We start from the raw sequence: 23,858 nt of genomic DNA on the forward strand, positions 1-23,858 counted from the left end.
CCCATAGAAGATATATGTGAGATAATTCCCCCTTCATCCATGATTGAGGTAAACTCCCTTCAGCGCTTTACTAGGGAAGATATTCCGTATTCAAAACCTCCTGCGCAATGCTTAGATGAGTTTGATAATTATATTGTTAAGCAAGAAAATTTTAATATGAGAGTAGAGAATCATCTAATGGAAAATTCTCAAGCTATTAGCAATTTGCATGATATTGTGGAGAGAACCTCCAATGATGTTAAGATGCTTGTTAAACATTTTCAAATGGTTCAAACTCAAATTGATTAACTCACTAAAGTGCAAAGTGACTTGCTAAAAAATAATTCTAAAGAGAAACATGCTTATGAAGTAACAACTAGAGGTGGTGTCTCTACCCAGGATCCTCTATATCCTGAAGGGCATCCCAAAAGAATTGAACAAGATTCTCAACGAATTGAACCTAGTGCTCCTTCTAAAAAGAAAAAGAAGAAGAAACATAAAAATGTTGTAGAATCCTCTGAACCTGTTAATGATCCTAATAGTATTTCTATTTCTGATGCTGAAACTGAAAGTGGTAATGAACATGCTAATGATAATGATAAGAATGATGCTTCTGATAAAGAAGAGGTAGAAGATGAACCTGAAAAGCATGCTAAAAATAAAAAGTATACTAAAGAAGATTTTATTGCTAAGAAACATGGTAATGAAAGAGAACCTTGGGTGCAAAAGCAAATGCCTTTTCCTGCTAAGAAACTAAAATCAAAGGAAGAAGAACACTATAATAAATTTTGTGATTGGATGAAACCTTTATTCTTGCAAATCCCTTTGACTGATGCTATTAAATTGCCTCCTTATTCAAAGTATATGAAAGATATTGTTACTAACAAAAGGAAAATCCCCAATGAGGAAATTTCCACTATGCTTGCTAATTACTCTTTCAATGGCAAGGTTCCGAAGAAGTTGGGCGACCCAGGTATACCCACTATTCCTTGTTCTATTAAGAATAATTATGTTAAAACTGCTCTATGTGATTTGGGAGCCGGTGTTAGTGTTATGCCTTTTTCTCTTTATAAGAGACTCTATTTAGATAAGTTGATACCTACTGATATATCTTTGCAAATGGCTGATAAATCTACTGCTATTCATGTTGGTATATGTGAGGATGTTCCTGTTCAAGTTACTAATAACTGCTTGATATTAACTGATTTTGTTGTGTTGGAAATGCCTGAAGATGATAATATGTCTATTATTCTTGGGAGACCTTTTCTTAACACCGCAGGGGCTGTTATTGATTGCAATAAAGGAAAGGTTACTTTCAATGTTGATGATAAGGAGCATACCGTTTATTTCCCCAAGAGGATTGATAAAGTATGTGGAGTCAATACTATTTCTAATGTGAGAACTATCAAAGTTGGAACTATCGATTGTCCTATATATGAGCCTAAAGAAGGTTATCAAAATCTTATGATTGGATCCATATCAATACAATTCAAGGTTACATGATTGATTTGAGGTTTATTTCTTCATATGCTATGTAAAATTTATTCGGTGGCAAGACTTGATCAACCTTGTTAACGAATACCTTTTATATGCATAGGGGAGGTAAACAACATCTCTTTCTTCCTCCACTTGTTTTATTTGCTGTAGCACTTGTGTGTTGCAAAGCTCCTTAGTTGATTAGAGATTTCAAAAAATTTCCTGGCCAGTAATAATAAATTTAATACCCAGAAATGTGCATTTTTCAAAGTTTTCAAAAATTCACAAAAATTATACCATTGGTCCTATTTTTCGAAAATGCACCTGGGAGCACCAGAGGATGACCTGTGGGGCACCCCAGGGTGGCACACCACAGGCCGGCGCGGCCTGGAAGGGGGGCGCGCCACCCTGGCGTGTGGGGCCCCCTTTGCCCCACTTTAGCATCTCTTCCTCCCAGACTCTTCTCTCTCCCGAAAAAATCAACACCAGCTTCCTCTCACTCGCGTTTTTGCTCAAGAGCTCAGGATTTTCCGATCTCTTTGCTCAGCCCAGATTTCTGTCTGAAATTTGGCACAGTTGCTCTCCGGTATGTGACTCCTCCGATTATCCAAGTAGAATTTTGTTTGGTTGAGTATATCTTGAATATTTTGCTGCTGTAGGTAACATGTTTAGTGAGCTTGCATGCTTGTTCTAAGTTGTATAAACTAGTTTTGATGCATGATTAGTACTCTAGCAAGTTCCTATAGTAGTTCCCCTTGATTATATGTCACCAAATCAAGTTTTATATCACTTGTTGAAAAATTTCAGAAAATGGAGTGGAATAGATATCAACTAAACCAACAAGAATTGGAGGTGCAACAAGTCATGAGAGTGAACCGTGAAGAGGGAGTATACCCCTCTTACTACCCGTGCACAGATTTCATGAGAAGCGCAGGAATATTGGAAGATGTTCAGAATCTAATTTCTCGTGCAGGGTTGAATGATTTTGTTGATGGAGAACCATGCCAATATGCAAAATTCACTATGTCTGTTGTGCAGGACTTTAAGTTCAATTGGTCGCGATCTAACCCCATGGTTCAGTATAAGATTTATAATAAGACTGTCAACTTGCCATTCAATGATTTTTGTACAGCAATTAGAGTACCGCAATGGGGATCATGCGAGAAGATAAGGGGATCGCCGCGAGAGCTCTTAAGCCTCTTCGAGATGATTTGTTATGGAAGGAGTTTCTCAGAGGATGGTGGTAAAATCACTAGCATTCAACTCCCAGCTATCCGCTACTTTGCTTATTTCATTACTAAATGCGTTCTTGCTAGAAAGAGTGGTGGTAAACTATCTATCCAGGATTTAGCTTTTCTAGCTGCTGCACTGCAAGGTAGTAAGACTTATAATTTGGGGGCATTGATAGCTTATAGACTTGCTACTAACCGTGAGAAAGGTGGAATTTGTGGAGGTCTCATCGCCTCTCGTTTACTAGCTTTGCATAATGTAGAACCTCATCATCTTGATATTCAACTTTCCATAGAAAAACTTGACATAGTCTCCATGATTAAACATGAATTTGTTTCTGATTCATCTAATTTGGGTAACCTGTTTTATAAGATAACATATTACAAGAAGTCTTGGAGAACGACTAAGAAAACAAAAAAACTAGTGAGATTGCATGCGCCTGTTCTATTTAACCTTGATTCCAGGGAGGATTGGTCAGTCACAGAAGGTGCACTGAATGCACACATAGAGGGAGGAGGCCATCATGCAAGAGACAACACGGAGGAGGCCGAGGAACACCTCGACTCATCATCCGATGCAGCAAGTTCCTCGCATCAACATGTTGGGCATGTGGAGCCTCCACGTTTTTCTTCTGCACAGGAACCTTACTATGATTACGCCATGCATTATCCACCGGCGAGGAACAGCGACCCTCGTTGGGGTTGAACTCCACTTAGGCCAAAAGCCTAAGCTTGGGGGGGAGGTATACCGGCATCACTCATTCTTTGCATATTATGGTTGCTGGATACTTGTATATACTTGTTTAGTTTGTTTGAATGGTTTTCTAATGAGAGGAAGATGATATTTGGGGAAGTGCTGCCTGAAAACAGATTCTGGACTGTTACCGAAAAAATTCCCAAAAATAGCCAGAACAGTATTTTGCGAAGCCAATTTTTGTGCATGTTCCCCAGGTTGTTATCTAACTTTCATTAGTTGAACACTTTTCGATTTGAGCAGTGGAAGAATTTCTTAAAAATCGAGTACTGTACTGCTGTCAAGTTTGACGAATTTCTGCTGCTTTGTGTTTATGTGAGTTTTCTAGTTTGCCATTTTCTTGTTTTTGCTTTATTTCTTTCCCAAAACACAAAAAGACCAAAAATATTTCTATTGTTTCTCTTCATAATTTGTTTGCTTTGGTTTCTTGCATTTGTTTCGCTTTATTTGCTATTGCTAGTTTGCTATAAGAAAACCCAAAAAGATTTTGCTTTGTTTGCTTGTTTTCTTTTGTTCTTGTTTCCAATTTGAAAACACCAAAAATATTTTCTGTTCTTCTTTGGTTTGTAAAGTTCATCATGAGTTCAATGGTCTTCGGTGGCTGGAGCGTGGTTTTCATTTCATATTATCCAAGCTACACAAGTGAAAGGCAATAATGACGATCTACGACAATTGGATTGTGGTGAGAGGCTGGTGTGAACTCTATTTGTTTTTTCATTTTTGTACATATACTCATCCATGTGAGCATGCTTAGTTGGTTCATGTGAGGTATATGTCATTTGAGAAAGTCTAGTAGTTCATGATCTCTCATGTTTAGCTCCAATTTATTAATATGAGTAGCATGTCATGGATGTTTGCTTGCATTATTTTATTCATAAGTAGGTATGGTATTGTGGTATCCTCCTCTGAATAATTCATTTATATCGACTTGGCACATGCTCACGCATGCATATGACTGAACAAAAGTCAATTAAGCCTCGATGATTTATATTGCTTCAAAGTTCTTGTATCACTTTTATACCTCCGTTAATTTATTTTGCCGCAAGCATGATTATGACAGTGACTGCTCTCTTGATTTGTCGCTCCCCAGTCTATTGCTAGCCTTCACTTGTACTGAGCGGGAACGCTGCTCGTACTTCCAAACACCTGAAAACCAAGTTATTCCAAAGTGTCCACCATAAATACCTATGCATGGTATTTCAAACCATTCCAAGTAAATTCTCATGCGCTACCTTTAAAACCTTCAAAATGCTTCTCAATTTGTGTTAATGTTTCATAGCTCATGAGGAAGTATGTGGTGTTTAACTTTCAACCTTGTCATTTACTTTTGACGGACTTTCATTATGGACTAGTGGCACATCCGCTTATCCAATAATTTTGCAAAAAGAGCTGGCAATGGGATTCCCAGTCCCAAATTAATTAACTTAAATAGACACTCCTCCATGGTATGTGATCGTTGGACGGCACCCGAAGGATTCGGTTAGGCATGGCTTGTGTAAGCAAAGGTTGGGGGGAGTGTCATCATAATAAAACTAAAATAAAAAGGCACTCCTTCATGGTATGTGATTGTTGGCAGGCACCCGAGGATTCGGTTAGCCATGGTTTGTGAAAGAAAGGTTGGAAGGAGTGCCACATAAACATAAAAATAATTCATGGGAGCCGCTCTTGGAAGTCCGGTTGGCGAGGTAGTTAGTGTACCCATTACCATTCGTTGACAACAACAAACACCTCTCAAAACAATTTTATTCCTGTTTTAAAAATGAAAAGCTCTAGCGCATGTTAATCCCTGCTTCCCTCTGCGAAGGGTAAATCTTTTACTTTTATGTTGTGTCTCCATTCTTTCTTTGAGCACTATCTTGAGAGCACGACTGTCATTCTTAGTATAATATGCTTGTCTCAAAATATGATTGATTGTGGTATAACTTTGATGCTTTTATCTTTGACAATCACTACTTCTAGTCTTTCTATGAACTTCAGAGGTGCCTGGGCATTTATGTTTTGCTGATCAAATACGGGCAAGCGAGATACCACTTTATCGTACTCTCTTATGAACATTGCAATCCTGCTTATATACATGATTCATGATGCTCATTATTAATTGTTGGTACCTCTCCATGATTGACATAGCTGTTAGATGATCTTATTTGCATGCATCTTATTATGAATCGCACAGTGTTAGCCATAGCATGAGAATATATACATCATATGAGCAAAATGTGTTCGTGAAAGTTCTTTTATCACTCAGTTGTTAACTGAATTGCTTGAGGACAAGCAATAAGCTAAGCTTGGGGGGAGTTGATACGTCCAAAACGTATCTACTTTCTCGAACACTTTTGCTATTGTTTTGCCTCTAATTTGTGTATTTTGGATGCAACTAACACGGACTAACGCTGTTTTCAGCAGAACTGTTCTGGTGTCTCGTTTTTGTGCAGAAATCCAACTTCCAGGAAAATCCTCGGAATTTATGCAGAAGGCCCTATTTTCACAGAATATTGGCGGAGCCAGAAGGACAAGCCAGGTGGAGGCCCGAGGGCCCCACACCATAGTGCGGCGCGGCCCAGGGGGGCCCGCGCGGCCCTGTGGTGTGGCCCCCTCGGCCGGCCTCCGACACCCTCCTTCGGACTATATATTGCCTTCGACCTAAAAATGCAGGGGGGGAGTCGAAGTCGCCAGAAAGCCTCCAGAACGCCGCCACATCGTGAAACTCCGTCTCGGGAGCCAGAAGTCTCCATTCTGGCACTCCGCCGGGACGGGAAATTGGAGGAGATCATCGCCATCATCACCACCGACGCCTCTCCATCAACCAGCCATGTTTCCCCCATCCATGTGTGAGTAATTCCCCCGCTGTAGGCCGAAGGGGATGGTAGGGATTGGATGAGATTGGTCATGTAATAGCATAAGATTGTTAGGGCATAGTGCCTGGTGTCCGTAATTGGTACTTTGATGATATTGTTGCAACTTGTTATGCTTAATGCTTGTCACTAGGGCCCGAGTGCCATGATCTCAGATCTGAACATGTTATTATTTCATCATGATATTCATTGTTTATGGTCTTACCTGCAAGTTGTATACACATGTCGCTGTCCGGAACCAATGGCCCCGAAGTGACAAGAATCGGGACAACCGGAGGGGATGGTAGTGATGTGAGGATCACATGTGTTCACGGAGTGTTAATGCTTTGCTCCGGTACTCTATTAAAAGGAGTACCTTAATATCCATGAGATTCCCTTGAGGCCGGCTGCCATTGCAAATTTGGTAGGACAAAAGATGTTGTGCAAGTTTCTCATTGCGAGCACGTACGACTATAATTGGAACACATGCCTATTGATTGCTTTGTATTTGGACACCGTTTTATTATTATCTGCAAATGCCCTGCTATGATTGTTACATGAGTTTCTGTCATCCATGCAACGCCCGTCATCCGTCCCCGTGCCTACAGTATTTTAATCCTGCTGTTTACTATAATCACTACTTTGCGTACTGTGTTACTCTCTGCTGTTATTTCACTCTCAAGCTCTTTGCTATAAAACTGTTACTACTGATAAACTCTTGCGACCAAGTCTGTTTCCAGGTGCAGCTGAATTGACAACTCCGATGTTAAGGCCTCCAAGTATTCTTTGTCTCCCCTTGTGTCGAATCAATAAATTGGGTTATACTACCCGCGAAGACTGCTGCGATCCCCTATACTTGTGGGTCATCAGTCTGCAAAAGAGAGAGCATGAATAAAAGTGAAGGGGGCATGCAAAGTAAAGAATAATGTCGAAAGATAGAATAAAGAATTTCCGTGCTCACCTCTCTTCTCCAAGCTAGAGACCTCGAGAGGGAGGCTGCCCTAGCAGTGTGATCCACCTTCCATCACCGCTCGATGGATCTGTCCATCCTCGCGCTTCTTCTTGTACTCGTCGATTGTCCAGTAGTCCACCATCGCCGCATAGCATTTCTTGTCAAAACTCACATAGTGAGGAACCACGTGCAGAAAACACACATATTAATGAAACTAGATGCGGTCAACAAGTCAAAAATACACATATGAATGAAAATATACATACTATTACCATGTACTGCCAAGGCCCCATAAGCTTCTCTCTGGCTTGCGCCTTGCTAATGCGAACGTTTTGTTTCTCGTTGTACCAATTGCGAACGCAACTCACACACGCCTCTTGTTGGAAAATTCTAAAGCATAGTGAGAAGTGGAAGTTGATGGACCAAGAGGCTCCTCCTCCTAGCACTGGGGCAACAATTGCTTTGGGCGATGATAGTGATGATGCACTGGCTGGAGGAAGAAACAAAGGAAGGCCCGATGGACGAACCCAAGCAAAGTTAGAGGTGAAAAGAAGGGCGGAGCAAGAGAGCTTACCTCAAAGATTGAGGAGATGATGACCCACAAGCAAAAAAGATTGCCCAAGAGCAATTGCAAACTAGGAAGGAGTTGGCGGAGACCAAACACCAGAACAAGCTTAGGAAGTGGGAAGAAATTAGAGAAGATGAGAAGAGGAAGGCCGCCTTTGAGGATAGGAGGATCCGTCTAGAGGAGGAAAAAGAGGAGAACCGGGTGATGATGATGGATCCAACTACAATGGATGCTCTAACCAAAGAATGGTGGGAGATAAGAAGGGCTCAGATCTTGGAAGCAAAGAAGGCAAGAAGGGAGGCCTCGTCTGCAGCAGCAGCTACCGCCTCCGCCGCTGCGTCGATCAATTTTGGTGCCGGTGGAGCCGGACGGAAATGACCCTTCCTCTACGGTTTGAATCACCATGTGTCCGTAATCTACCATACATGCTATATATGCTATCTAGTCCGTAATCATCATGACTATGTTTATCCTACCTATACTGTTATTTTGAACTATTTGCGCTTTATTTTCGCATATCTATGATGAACACGACTTGATAGCAATTCTCGTCAAAAAAAGCCTATGCGGTTAACTCCATTCACGTTTTGCGGTACGGTGAGATGTGAATTTTTGGCAAAAGAGACCACTCTGCCCAATTTATTGACAAAAAAGACCACATGTGAGTGTAACTGGCAAAAAAGACCACCTTCTCTGTGGCGGCAGCGCCCCCAGGTGACACGTGGCACATGCCGCCACAGCATGTGGCGGCAGGAGGTTGCCGTTCTGTGTCGACCAGCGCCGTCTGTCGCCATCAACTGTGGCGGGCCATGCCACCGAAGACAGCGGCGGCAGGGTGACGTGGAGGATGCCTCCATTGAGTGTGGCGGCAGGCCTCCCCCCTTGCCAAAATTTTCCGCATCCTCATTTAGATTTACACGGCAGGAGAGCATGTGACGAATTGACATTGGAGGAGGAGCTTTTGTGTAAGTATTCACTACAGGAGTACCCATGTCCTATCTAAGACATGGCCTGCACACCGTCCTGGATCCTAGAAGTGCAAAATGAGCTGAGTTAGCTTGCTATGGTAAGGGCATCTGGCGATGTAAACGGACGTTGAGCGACTGTTTGCGTCCGCTCGACCGAAACACGCTTCAGCGGGACGACGTATAGTGATCAGGCGGTCCGCAGCGACGCAAATTCGGTGCATATTTGCGTCTGAAATGCGTCGCGGCGGATGCTGCGCGGATGCCCGAAGGGACCACTGATGTCTACGGGTGCTTCTATTCTTGTAGACAGTGTTGGGCCTCCAAGAGCAGAGGTTTGTAGAACAGCAGCAAGTTTCCCTTAAGTGGATCACCCAAGGTTTATCGAACTCAGGGAGGAAGAGGTCAAAGATATCCCTCTCATGCAACCCTGCAACCACAAAGCAAGAAGTCTCTTGTGTCCCCAACACACCTAATAGGTGCACTAGTTCGGCGAAGAGATAGTGAAATACAGGTGGTATGAATATATATGAGCAGTAGCAACAGCGCCAGAAAAGTGCTTTGCTATCCAGGACTAGCGTGTAGTTGATGGTGGTAATATTGCAGACAGTAGAAACGCAGTAAAACAATAAACAAGCAGCGATAGCAGTATTTAGGAACAAGGCCTAGGGATTATACTTTCGCTAGTGGACACTCTCAACAATGATCACATAACAGAATAAATAGATAGATGCTAGACTCTACACCCTCTTGTTGGATGATGAACACCACTAACTGTGTAGGATTACACGAACCCTCAATGCCGGAGTTAACAAGCTCCACAATATTTGATATTCATATTTAAATAACCTTAGAGTGCATGACAGATCAACACAACCAAACCAAGTACTAACATAGCATGCACACTGTCACCTTCACGCTACGAAAGGAGGCATAGATCACATCAATACCATCATAGCAATAGTTAACTTCATAATCTACAAGAGATCACAATCATAGCCTATGCCAAGTACTAACACGATGCACACACTGTCACCATTACACCGTGCAGGAGGAATAGACTACTTTAATAACATCACTAGAGTAGCACACAGATAAATTGTGATATAAAACACATTGCAATCATAAAGGGATATAAATAAGCACTTCACTATGCCATTCATAACAGTGAATAAGTATTCTGTGAAATATAGCCTAAGAGACCCACACGGTGCACACACTGTCACCTTTACACACGTGGGACAAGGAGTCTCCGGAGATCACATAAGTAAAATCCACTTGACTAGCACAATGACATCTAGATTACAAGCATCATCATATGAATCTCAATCATGTAAGGCAGCTCATGAGATTATTGTATTGAAGTACATAGGGAGAGAGATGAACCACATAGCTACCGGTACAGCCCTTAGCCTCGATGGAGAACTACTCCCTCCTCATGGGAGACATCAGCGTTGATGAAGATGACGGTGGTGTCGATGGAGAAGCCTTCCGGGGGCACTTCACCGTCCCGGCGGCGTGCCGGAACAGAGACTCCTGTCCCCCAGATCTTGGCTTCGCGATGGCGGCGGCTCTGGAAGGTTTCTCTTACCGTGGCTTTTTCCGTGTCGAGGTTTTAGGTCAGGGACCTTTTTATAGGCGAAGAGGCGGCGTCAGAAGGTCAACGAGGCGACGACACGCTAGGGGGGCGCGGGCCACCCCCAGGCCGTGCCGGCCTACCATCTGGTGGGCCTGTGGCCCCCCTCTGGCCTCTCTCGGGTGTTCTGGATGCTTCCGGGGATTATAAGATGCTGGGCGTTGATTTCGTCCGATTCCGAGAATATTTCCTTACTAGGATTTCTGAAACCAAAAACAGCAGAAACAAGACATCGGCCCTTCGGCATCTCGTCAATAGGTTAGTTCCGGAAAACGCATAAATATGACATAAAGTTTGCATAAAACATGTAGATATCATCAATAATGTGGCATGGAACATAAAAAATTATCGATACGTCGGAGACGTATCAACCACTCGCTTCTTCATCGGGCCCGCCTGGCAACGAGCCTGTATCGATGGCATCGCTTCCGCGGCCGTCGCTTCCGCGGTCAGTGATTCCACGTCTGCGCAGCGGCTACCTCTTCTACGTGCGCACTGGCGAGCAGCGGCTGGGCTTCTGCGCTGCCTTCAATGGCATTGTTTTCCGCGCGCGGTCGGCCTTAAAAGTCGACCGACATCGTTCCTGCCATCGCCCACACCTCCACTCCCACCACCACCACCGCGCGCCTACGTCATCGACTCTGACAGCTGGCGCACCTATCTCGCGTTCGAGAAGGATCCGAGGAGGAGGGCGGGCTTCCTGGATGACAGGGACTTCCCCTTTGACCGTCCACCGGTGCCTCGACGTCGAACACGGCAGGCGTCGGCGCCTGCACACGACAACGATGATGACGAGGACTAATGCGAGGCGCTGGCGTACCACAAGGAGGAGGCCAAGGATGACAGGACGACTGGCCGTGGGTGGTACCGGAGCTCGTCGTGATCAACAGCGACGACGAGAACCAGTAGGCGCATGTGTTCTTAGGGTTTTTATTTTCCTTTCTTTTACTATGTAAATTATGTTTTCATGTTATAAAAATGCAAAATAAAAAAAACGGCGTGCCGCTAGAGCCACCCCGATGCAAACGGACGCGCGGTCGATTTCGACCATTTAAACCGACACAAACGGACACGTGCAGACGTTTTCGGTGTCCGAAATGCGTCGCCCCGTTGAAGATCGCCCCAACCTTTTGCGGGCACATGCTAGCCCGAAGAAAACACACAAAAAGAGCTGCCACGGCATGCATGAGCTGATCCACGACAAAGGGCTAAAACTGCAAAAGGAATGCAGTGGTACGTACCTGCAGTAGCTAAGCTACATAGCTACTCCATGCCCAAGACAACGAGTTAATTTTGGCAAGGGGTGTGCCGCCACACTCAGCGGAGGCATCCTCCACGTTACCCTGCCGGCGGCATGGCCCATCATAGTTGACAGCGAGTGACGACGCTGCTCGACGTCTAACGTGCCGCCACAGGCTATGGCGGCATGCCACGTGTCACCTGGGGCGCTGCCGCCACAGAGAAGACAGTCTTTTTTGTCAATTACATTCACAGGTGGTCCTTTTTATCAATAAATTGAGCATGGTGGTCTCTTTTGACAAAAATTCGTGAGATGGGAGTATGCTGGAGTTGCTTTTACGTCGATTTCAAACGTGACCAATATTTCCGGGAGAGCCGTGAGGCCATATAGCTGGCCGTCGTTGTGGAAGGCGATACCCTGACCAACTCCCCGCGCCAAAGATGTGTCAACTGTCAACCACCCTCTGTCCGGTCAACCGACTCTGCACACGGCAATAAAATGTTTTCTTCACGCTACTGAAGTGCAGCGATGGTGCAGCCATTGGAGGAGTCGGGGTCATCGAAAGAAATAATTCTTGACGCTACTGAAGGTGGACGTACCGAAAAAAGGTATCGATCAAGGTGATCGTAGTACGAGTTACTTGGCGGAGAGCACTACCTCGACGCGGGTTGATTGGATCGGTGCTCGTGTACGCGACGCCACGTCCTCCGATTTCTCTCATTACGCCACGGCAGCCAGCCAATCATGATGCCACACGCATCCGACCAGAACAATTGTTAAATTTTCCTTTTTAATTTGCCCCTCGTGCTGGAATTCCTAGATTCCTTTATGCCGTTGAAAGATCGGAAGAATATCCAGTTTCCGGATGCGATGCTCCTGTACGTACTGAATACACATGCATATGCAGATGGGATCGTGCGGGCCTCAAAACCTCGGTGCTATCGCCCTGCCGCCGGGTCCAAGTGCACCTGTTTTTTCTTCTTTTGGAATATATACAAATTTCCATTTTGCTTTTCACTATCTTTGCAATTTTTTTTTTGCAAGATCGTACCTATGTTGGTATGCAGGAGCTTCTCCGTGAATGCGTGATGCATTTTGTCGTGGTATGAGCCGTAGATAGTCGGCCATTTTTGGATACAAACCAATGCTTATATGCTAATCTATGGGGGAGAAACAATAATAAAAATATTTATAGTATACACCCTAGAAGGGTAAATCGCATGACACACCAAAGACAATTTTGACATGAATGCCATACATGTTGATAGGCAACTAACCCGATGCTACCGTGTTTGATCATCCAACTTGCTCGATATAAATCCTTGTCGCCATGCTAGGCTAAAACAAGGGTCTTCACAACAATGCGACACCTTAATGCACGACACATCCCGCTTCCCACGTCATAACATTTGTCATGACGTATCACGAGCATACGCTATTCGCACATGCACCATGATCATACCACATGCTACTTAGCCACACTTGGGCCCATGATACAGAATGATAGCACATGAATATCCCTGTCAAACGAATATGCAGTGACACAAGGAGAGAAACGAAACATACTTAGATACACATTTTTTTGAAGATGTGGAGGCCTCTCATGGCATCTAAGTTGCAGCGAGTTCAAGTGCAATCGGAGGATGGGGTCATCTTCTACGGCTTCGGCCACCCCATCACCCACCAAGCATAACCCTAAACCACATTTTTTCCTCTAAATAAAAAAATAAACTACTAGTGGTTAAGAAAAGAGTGCAATGTCTGTGCTTCGGAGCTCCATTGAACTCGTATTTTCTCTAAAAAAATGAAAAAGATATTTTAAAGTTCTTTTAAAATATAATATAAATACGTGGATACATGCGCGTTTTCTCAACATATTTGTAGAGCTGTGCTATAGTACGCCATATCTTCGACTACACAAAAATCACAAAATCATGGTTTTCAAAAGGCAAAAAAAAAAAAAACAACTCTACTACCATTCTTCAAACATTTGCCAAAAAAACTTTTTCATTAAGATTTAAGAAATCAACAAGCTAGGCTGCCGGCTGTAGGAAGCACTGGACATGTTCTTCTTCTCCCTTTGTGTCCTGTCCTTGTTGCCGCGTGGTCGCGGTCCGGTTGGATCTCTTCTCTGGTCAAGCGACTCATCGTCACCATCGGTCGGCATTAATAGCCGCCTTCCTTCTCCGAGGCATCGTCTTCCTTCCTTCCTTCTCCACCCATCTCCCCTCCGTCTCCTCCGATTCAATCCAAATCCAAATCCAAACCAAATCCCTCGCTCCGCATCTCCCAATCCGCCGCCCGCCCGCCGCCTCCGCCAACCAATTTACCCGCCGGATCCCGAATGCTCGCCGCCAGCGACGCCCCGTCCACCTCCAGCCCCGGCCCCGGGGCGGGCGACGACGACGACCGCGTCTTCCTCGTCCAGCACCGGTGAGCGCGCCAAACCCTAACCAACCCCAGCCCCACCCCCCGATCCGACAGGCCCGGGCGCCATCTCACGGCGGATCGCGCGCAATGCAGGTGGTGGAAGGAGGCGCAGGACGGCGCGGGGATCGACGCGCACGGGGTGCCCTACGCGTCCACGCCCGCGGGGGGGCCCACCTCCTACGGGATGAAGGTGCTCAGCCTCATCATGAACGACTACACCGCCGCCTTCACCCTCCGCAAGGCCGACGACCTCGCCGCCGTCCTGCCCGACGCGCCCGCCAAGCCCGGGGCCAGGAGCTACGCGCTCGTCGCGGCAGACCTATTCGACAAGGCGCGCGCATGGTGAGCACACGCACGCGGATCTCTCTGCCTCAGCTGTTTCGTTGGGATCGAACCAATCCTCCTAGATGAATATGCCGCCATTGTCTGTCTAGAGCCTCATAGTGTTGTATGCATGTTTCTCATGAGCAGTGATGTTTTCTATTGAATCAGAGCGCCATGGTTGATGATGCTTAGCCAAGTACTAGCCTGCAGACCGTGTACCGCACTCTGTCCGCATTACCCTGTTCATGACTCATTGCTTGTGATTTTGGTGAATAGGCATGTTCTAGATTCCAAAGTGTTACCATACAACACCTGTGGAAACTTTTAGGGTTGCTATCCGTTACTCACTTGCACGCGTGCCGCCGACTCACTGAGATGTCCGCCAGTAGAATGAATGCACCTAGGCAGATTGATTAATCAGTCAATATGTGAACCCAGGCTTAGCCCGGTTGTTTGGATGGGCTGATGCATCCCTGCCTGCCCACGTTCGAGTCTACGTAAACACTGCACCTTGGGTTTCTTCTTCCCCTTAAAGCCAAACTTTTTTTATAATAATTATTAATCAATATTGTCGTAACGGCTTGTGTATCCAGTAGTTTGATCTAATGCTGATGTCTAGGGAGTATTAACTTTGTAGGCATGACATAATGTGCAGTTGGCGCTTCTGTAAGTTACGTGAACGGTTTATTATTGGCACACTTACTAATGATCAGTCATGGGTTATTAATTGTGCCTACACCAAATGTCAACATTATAGTACAATTACACATAGCATTCCTTTTATCGAAGCATTGTGCAACCAAGCCTGTGAGTTCTTTGGCGTCAATTTTGCATGCATGGGATAGTTGAAATTTAGCATACTGGTTCTGCTGAGGGTGGTACTGTACATGGTTTTAAAGGTGTTAAGGCGTCTTAGAGCGGTTAGGGGGCGCTCTGACGCCCAAGCGACGCCTAGGCGTCCAAAGCGGTCGATTTTCCAAGGCGGAGGGCGGGCGCCTTGACGCCTAAGAGCGACACCTTAGGGACGCCTTTAAAACCATGGTACGGTATGGTCTGTAGTTGTTGCTAGCATCGCTCTGTCTCCACCCTGTTTACCATAGATTTTCTTGGAGAAAGAAAGGATGTTCTGCTTGGTGAGTCTACCATAGGGTTTTTTTGCTTCATCTCCAGTTTGTCTACCATAGCTGATAAGAGAATTTGTTGGTTCACTTTATGCACCGTGTTTGAAGTCATTAAGATAAAGTTACATACCCAACTTTTCTCGAGTCTTTACATGATTCTGTGGGCTGGTGGATGAATGAGATCAAGAGATCTTATGCTGCGTATGGAGATGTTTTGGGTCCAAACCATTTAAACCTTTCCTTCTGTATACGCCAGAAAATATGGATGCTAATATTTGAATGTGTTGCTGCACCTAAAAGTCAAGCTACCGGTTGAGTAAATACGTGCATACCTGCCTGGTTTAGCAATGCTCAATTATCTTTATTTAACTTAATTGGTTTCTTGATTTTCTCGTCTAGGCATTTGGATTCTCTAAAGTCTAATAGCAAAAATGTATTGCTTACTGAAGAGTCATCTGTAAATATTTATCCTATCATGCTTAGAGTTTCTGTAACTCGAGGTACAAATGCACTAACGGTGAAGATCAGCAAAAAGGTATGTGTTATTTTTCCACGCCATCTTCTACCCATCCTTGTTTTGAAGAAAGATCACTATTGGTTTAGTTAAGGATCTTTATTATATGTTTTCATGGCTGAATTTTTGCTTTATAATGCATCAGAAGAAAACTGCAATGTTCTTAATTTACTTTTAACTTACCAGGACAACTCAGCCGAGAACTTCAAAAGAGCAAACAAGATTCTGATTCCGGACCCTGAGCCGGTAACTTTCTGTTTTTCTTCACTTCAATATGTAAACTCTCGTGTTTCTTTTCTTCAATAACATGCCTACTTAATTCAGGTTCACATATGGGATTTCTCTGGGCGAACAACTTTCATATTGATGAATGAATGGAACCGTATACCCCAAGATCCTCGGTCTTCTGACCAGGAGGTCATTTCTTCTCCATCGAATTTGCCATTTTATTGCTTGTGCTTTCTTACCTGCATAAGACTGTAATTCATTTCCTAGCTACTAGCTCAGTTCCATAAAATAAGGCATATATTTTTAGTCAAAAGTCAACGCATTATAAATTTGACCAATTTTATAGGCAAATATGTCAACATCTACAATATTTCATAAATACACTAAGAGAATTCTATGGTGGATCTATTGATGTCAACTTGATATTGTAGATGTTCATCAAAGTTATATGATATTGACTTTTGACTAAAAATATACGCCTTATTTTGTGGAATGGGGATTGTACCGATTTAGTGTTTTCTTTCGAATAAATACCAGTAATGCTTATCTACTACTCCCGCCGTTCCTAGATATAGGGTGTATAGTTTTTGGCACGGAAATGAAGAAACTCACATTAAAGACAAGTTACACGAGTTCAGGGCAAGATTACTCCTGAATTATTGCTTTGAGAAAATAGAGGAGTTTGCATGAGCTAAGAAAATGCAATCAAATCCGTAAAAAAATGTTCAAATGAGTGGTTCTATGCGATACACCTTATATTTTGGAGCTTTTTTCGGAAAAACTATACACCTTATATCAAGGAACGGAGGGAGTATTTTATATCAACATACTCATCACATTTTTTTCTTTTGGTGTTTGGGGCTATTGTTGTGTTCTCTGTAAGATGGTTTTTTGCAAATCGTGTAAGCAATGCAGCATGCTAGCAACATAGTCCCGAGCCAAGCTGGCAGCAGTAAGCCAGTAACATATTTTTATACCTCAATCTTTTAATCTTAGTGCTAAAATGAAGCTGGAAGTGCACATTTTGTTCAAATCATTAATTAGCCAGATCAACGCACCTCACTGTTATTTCCTCCAGCAGCATCTTAATTTTATTTGAATGAGGAACACTAGACTATTGCATTGCTGGTCTGTTGAGTAAATATTCATTGTCATATGAAAATTTTCTACTTACGTGATGTTGATTTCAAGTGCACAATAATAAACACTCGGAAGTATTAAAATGATTGAAATGGGAAGGATGCTTACTGTGTAACCCTCATGTTCTCTGGTATCCTAAATGTAAACACCCCTCAACACTAGACTATTGCATTCCTGTTCTCTTGAGTAAATATTCATTGTCCTATGAAAATTTTCTACTTAGGTGATGTTGATTTCAAGTGCGTAGCTAGTTAGTAAACACTGGGATGAAACTGATTGAAATGGGAAGGATGCTTACTGCATAACCCCGTGTTCTCTGGGTATTCTAAATGTAAACCCCCCTCAATGCTAGTAGCAAACTGGTAATTTGCATCTAAATTGGGATGATGCATGAAGATCTAGTTATAGCTACATGTTTACCCACTTGCATATTGGTACCATAAATCATGTAAAAAGGAGGTAAACTGTGCATCGCTAATACACGTGGAACCCCCTCCCCATATAATACTACCGAGGATTATCATCGATGTGGAATTGTGGATTGAGCTGGCTTCCACCAATATAGATGAGTTGGCTTGTGCTAGCTTAATCCAGACTCAGCCGACCTGCCTAATTAAGGGAACACCAGATTTTTCTTCCCTAGTTATTTGATACTAAATCTAGCAGGTAGTTTAGTTCTGAAATGAGATCATTCAACAGCCTTTATTCATACCTTCATGCGAGTAATGGAATACTTCTGTAGCATGTTGAACTTATACTCATTTTGCTCACATCTTCAGATGCCTCTGGAAATACAATTCTATGATATATCAGAACCTACAGCTAATGGTGCTTCTGGGAAAAAAGATGAGTTAGCATTAACAATGGGTAGCTCAGCTTTGAGCAATGGCAGCATGATGGACATGGATCAGGATTCATCAGGGGGAATCTGTAAGCAAGTTGGCTCTGGTTTAATAGGACTAGACAATCTTGGAAACACATGTTTCATGAACAGTGCAGTCCAGTGCTTGGCTCATACTTCAAAGCTAGTTGACTATTTTCTTGCTGATTACCACAAGGAAATAAACACCCATAACCCACTGGGGATGAAGGCATGTTAAAATTCTCGTTTCGCCATAAACATATTTCATTTATTTTCATTTTTTGTGTCCTTGCTCATTTAGACAATGTTTCTTAAATAGGGTGAGCTCGCTTATTCATTTGGAGATTTATTGAGGAAGATATGGGCTATCGATGGAACCTCATTTCCACCTCGCCAGTTTAAGACAAGACTTGCACGCTTTGCCCCCCAATTCAATGGCTTTAACCAACATGATTCACAGGTTAGTGAACTTATTTGCTTAAAGACATCTGCTCCCTCCCTCCTTATTGGAGAATGTATCTGTACTCTAAACTACCTCCCTATCCAATGAAATGAGTTGCAAAATCTTTTTTTTGTTTTCTCGAAAAAGGACTTGGACGTTCTTGGCATGGTTTGGCTATGTGTTAGCCACTTGATCCTACCATTGCCAGCTTCAGAATTAATTAACCTAAACCTACTACTTCTGTTACTTCCTGCTGTGCTTATCCTGTTAATAGTTTGACCAGAATCCTGTGAGCTTGTTTTAGTCGATTATATATTTTTAGGTGTTGCTTATGTAGCATCTAAACAAACTTGAATATTACATGAAATGACTTGTGAGTTCAAATTGATTGTTTACGAGTGACTTTCCTGTGCTGTTTATAGGAGCTTCTTGCTTTCTTATTGGATGGACTCCATGAAGATTTGAATCGTGTCAAATGTAAACCCTATTCTGAAGCAAAGGATGCAGATGGCCGTCCAGATGAAGAGGTCGCAGATGAGTACTGGGGCAACCATTTAGCCCGAAATGATTCCATTATAGTTGATACCTGCCAGGTTAGTTTTTATACGCATGTGTTTTCTTTGTTTTGGTAAGATGTGACCTCCCATATCTCGTTATAACAGAAATTGTCTACTCAATTGAGTCCTTTCTTTATCTTATGTTTTCCACATGAGTTTCGAAGTTACTGCTTATGTACTGTTAGATTCTTGCCATACGAACACATAATCTATTTCGTATTTCTGTTATGGTTTTTGCATTATGGGTGTCAGTATGAAGCTGGGTATCCCCAATACAAATAAGCACCCAAACAGCTGTAATACCATTTCCCTACCAATACCCACTTCGGCTTGAACATTGAATTGTCTATATCCCTACATGGGTGTGCAAAATAGATGAGTACATAGTATAAAATATTAGAGGAACACATTTTGCGTAACTATTCGAGTTTTAGCAAAACAAACAGTGTGCAAATATGAAAATCCCCCCTAGTCAGAGCTGGTAATGATATTCTTCAGGCACATAAGCCAACAGTTTTGTGCAGTTGTCTTTGCATTACCTAAGAGAGCGGGATCTTTGCATTGTTCACCCCCAAATTGCTTAAATCTGTAAATAATGGACGGGCTTTATGGCCTTATTAGAGAACCTTTATAACATAATCACTGCCACATCATGTCAATTCAACAAACAAGAAGAGCTCTAAGACCTTGCGCCAGGAAGCCTAGTATGTGGTTATTATGTTGATGGGCATGGTATGTCTGGGGGTAAATTAAGGGTGTGTTTGGATTGCTACCAAAGCATGCGCAGCCAATTTTCTGGTCATGGCCAAACGATTGGTTCTTGTTTCGATAGTTGCCAACTTTTTGGCTTGCCAGTGCTCCACTACCAACTCTAGTTCATTTCTTTAGCCAATGTTGGCCAACTTGAGGGCAAGGAATAGCTCAACTAAAATATTGGCTAGCCAAAATTTGGTAGGGTAATCTTGGGCACAAACCAAACACTGCTTATTTCTTTTAATTTCCCATGTAATTGGTGGAAGGCAATGTATCTTTAGTTTCTTTTCTGGCGGATACATACATGGTATGGACAAGGAAAGTAGATTCCCTTCTCAAATCCATGTAATTTGTGTGATCACACTGGTACATCCATACCCACAATTTGTGCGTGAAGTGAATGTCGGTAATGGTCAATTGTTTTTCCATATGCTTCGCCAACTTTTGATTATATTTGGTGCTTCACTGACAGGGCCAATACAAGTCCACATTAGTTTGCCCACTTTGCAAGAAAGTGTCTATAACGTTCGACCCATTTATGTATTTATCGTTGCCCCTGCCTTCAACTGCAACCACAACGAGAACAATGACTGTAACAGTCTTCAGTACTGATGGCACTACTGGGCCATGTCCTTACACTGTGAATGTGTCTCAATCTGGATATACCAAGACACTCATTGATGCATTAAGCAATGCTTGTTCTCTGAGAGACGATGAGCGCCTCCTGGTTGCTGAGGTATTACCCTTTCCTGCATACGAGCATATCATTCTCATGGCAAAAGCTACTATATAAGCCATGCATCGCTTCCTTAAATTTTGATGGTCTACATGTAGGTTTACAATGGTTCTCTTATCCGGTACTTGGAGGAACCTTCTGAAGTCATCTCCTTGATTAGAGATGGAGATCGCTTGGTTGCATATCGACTTCCGAAAGGCAGTGAAGATGCTCCTATAGTGGTGTTCAAAAACGAACGTATGGAGTAAGTAGAACCGCCCTGTCTATTATATCGTGCTGTCAAAGTTGGATATCGGTTTTTCTTGCTGAAAGTCGTAAAGATGGATATCAGATACCTGACAGTAGAAAATAATTTACACCTTCATGGTCTTCGCTCATAGGTTTTCCTTTCTGTTTAAGTAGATAGAGAAACCTTCTTACGGCGAAATCTTCCTTTTATGTACAGGTCCTCCCTCTCTAGCTTCGGTAGGAAGTCTTGGAAGAGTTTTGGCACTCCTCTTGTGTCAAATCTTCCTGAGACAATCAATGGGCGTACAATCTATGATCTTTTCCTAAAGGTTCTGACTCCATTCGGAGCATTAAAAGATGATATGTCAGATGCTGATCAAATAACTGGCAAAAGCAGCCCTGTTAATGTAACTTCAGACATCGAGATGAGCTCTGATGCTGCAGAGTGCTCCAGCATAAATAATAATGCTGGTGAGGATGACATAATGACTGAAGGTGGCATGGAGTTTTTCTTGAATAGTGATAGGTTTCCAAACCCACGCATGAAAATAGAAATGGATCAAACTGTTACAGTTTCAAACCCGAAGAAACGTTTGCTTGTGTCTGTGAGTTGGCAGGATAATGGTCTGAAGCAATACAACCTTGATTCTTTGGATTCTCTTCCAGAGGTTTGCAAGGCTGTGCTATTTGCAAGGAGACCACAGGAAACCTGTTCTCTATATGCATGCCTTGAAGCATTTATAAAGGAGGAACCATTGGGCCCAGAGGACATGTGGTAAATATTTTTCATGGATAATGTCATGTATCAGTGTTCAATAGTCTCTTGCTTTGTGTAGCCACCAAATTTCTCACTTTAAATGATGTAGAAATAGTTTGGAGGGAAAACCTGAATTTAAAAGCATGTGTAACATAAATAAAGCTTATTCATGTTTCCTTTCTCTTATTTCACAGGTATTGCCCAGGTTGTAAAGAACATCGGCAAGCTAGTAAGAAACTAGACCTCTGGAGGTTACCAGAAATCCTGATAATACACCTGAAAAGATTCTCATACAGTCGGTACACAAAGAACAAGCTAGATACATTTGTGGACTTCCCAATTCATGATCTTGACTTGTCGAGGTATATCCGCGACAGAAGTGGGCAGATGTTGAATCACTATCAACTGTATGCTGTTAGTAACCACTATGGAGGCATGGGAGGAGGTCACTACACTGCGTATGTTTATGTAAGTCTTCTTTTCTCACTGATGACGTGTTGTTATGCATGAGCTTAAGCTGCCAAGCAACATATATGTACAGGCTTACATCTCATTGCAAGCTCAAGTTCAGATCCTCACATGATGTACCTTTTTTTTTTTATGTTTGCAGCATGAGGGAAAAAAGAAGTGGTATGACTTTGACGACCGTTGTGTCCAGGGTCTTGAAAAGGAGGATAATATAAAGACTTCGGCGGCTTATGTTCTTTTCTATAGGAGGGTAAAGGGTGGTAGTAGCTTAGATACAGAAACAACAACAATAGAATCTGATTGCACAACATGAGGAGTAGCACTTGGATTACTTTTGAAGAGCCTGGACATTGTATAGCTGATCGGTTGGGACCTGGGGCCAAGATCCAGTGCAGTTGATCTTTGCTAATGTAGCAAATGACAGCTGCAGGAGCATCGTTTATTGCGCTGATGGGAAGGTGAAGGAACCAAGATAGTTACAGATGGAACTGAAGAGGTTGCGATTCTTTTCAACACCCTGACTTGACGGTGGATCTACATGTAGGAGAACCTGATATAACGGCAGATATACAGATATACAGGCATGCTGATGGTTCTTATTTTGTTACTGCTATGTTCGTTTCTCACCCATGATTTTCTAGGGTCGAGGAACTGGGGAGGTAGATAACTTATACTGCTGCCGTTCCCTCGGTTGTTTCTGAACATGCAATGTAAACTCTCAGGCCAATATTTGGCTAGTGCTGTCAAGCAAGGCAGCCCAGTTTCATTTATATACAGCTGCAACCACAGATGAGTAACTTTTTCAGTTCTTGTTGTCGTTGTTGAGACTAGCAAGTAAAGTCAAGAGCGACATGACTTTGCTCTGTATTGTCACGCGCGCACCAGTGGGGTTTCTCCCATTTGCTTTCAGAATTAACACGTTAGTTTATTTCCTTGTATATCTCTATCTACTACTGTAGCTAGGGTAGCACGAGGTTGAGCTATCGGCACCAATAGTTTACAGGCCTACAGTGGTTGTGTTCTATCATACGGTCAGTCTGGTCGACGCCACGTACCTGGGATCAACAGTGCTCGCTATGGCTTTCGGCAACTTCGCCATCACCATCGATCATCATCATCAAATTCGATGTCTACATATCACGCTGCTCGTTATAGTCAGATGGCCTACCACGTACAATATCATGTGAGCTACATATCGGAGAGCCGTACACTGTAAATACTGGCTACTGCTTCATTCGATTCAGGGAATAAAAGAGCATCGTTACTGTGATTTTTCCTGTGTGCCTAGTAGTGCAATGCCAAGTTCTGAACTTATATGCTTGCTGCATGCACGGTCATTTCTGTCGCCAACAATTTTCATGTTTCCTGGTCACAGACCTAGAAATAAACTAGGAGTATTGTGCATTACAATAGGTCAAACTAAGTCTGTGTTCTCAAGCTCATGCCATGGTTCTGGATGATATTTCGAAACGAGATGGTAGCTGACAACGTACAAAGATCCGTTTGTGTCGACACAAACCATCTCGACACGAGAGTCGATTGACTTCAGTTGCTGCACCGAAAACAGAACTTCTAAAATTTTCACCACAATATCTAGGCATCAATGTGTGTAACGTCGTCTTTTTTATTGGTCGATAGTTAACACCTTGGCAGTTAGAAGTCGCTGTC

At 43.1% G+C, this 23,858-nt stretch overlaps 1 protein-coding gene across 1 annotated transcript; it reads left to right on the forward strand.

Annotated features, from left to right (window-relative positions):
- Positions 1–13,796: 13,796 nt before the first annotated feature.
- LOC127298537 (ubiquitin carboxyl-terminal hydrolase 8) lies at positions 13,797–22,995 on the forward strand. The gene is made up of 13 exons (XM_051328388.2): positions 13,797–14,063; positions 14,154–14,402; positions 15,905–16,040; positions 16,206–16,265; positions 16,344–16,436; positions 18,167–18,478; positions 18,569–18,709; positions 19,114–19,284; positions 20,474–20,737; positions 20,836–20,981; positions 21,183–21,740; positions 21,917–22,190; positions 22,333–22,995. Exons 1-13 carry the CDS (start codon positions 13,975–13,977, stop codon positions 22,501–22,503), a joined length of 2,664 nt encoding a protein of 887 aa, XP_051184348.1. The 5' UTR covers positions 13,797–13,974; the 3' UTR covers positions 22,504–22,995.
- The last annotated feature ends 863 nt before the right edge of the window (positions 22,996–23,858 follow it).

Source organism: Lolium perenne, chromosome 5 (assembly GCF_019359855.2).
Source record: "Lolium perenne isolate Kyuss_39 chromosome 5, Kyuss_2.0, whole genome shotgun sequence".
In the NCBI taxonomy this organism is placed as follows: domain Eukaryota; kingdom Viridiplantae; phylum Streptophyta; class Magnoliopsida; order Poales; family Poaceae; genus Lolium; species Lolium perenne.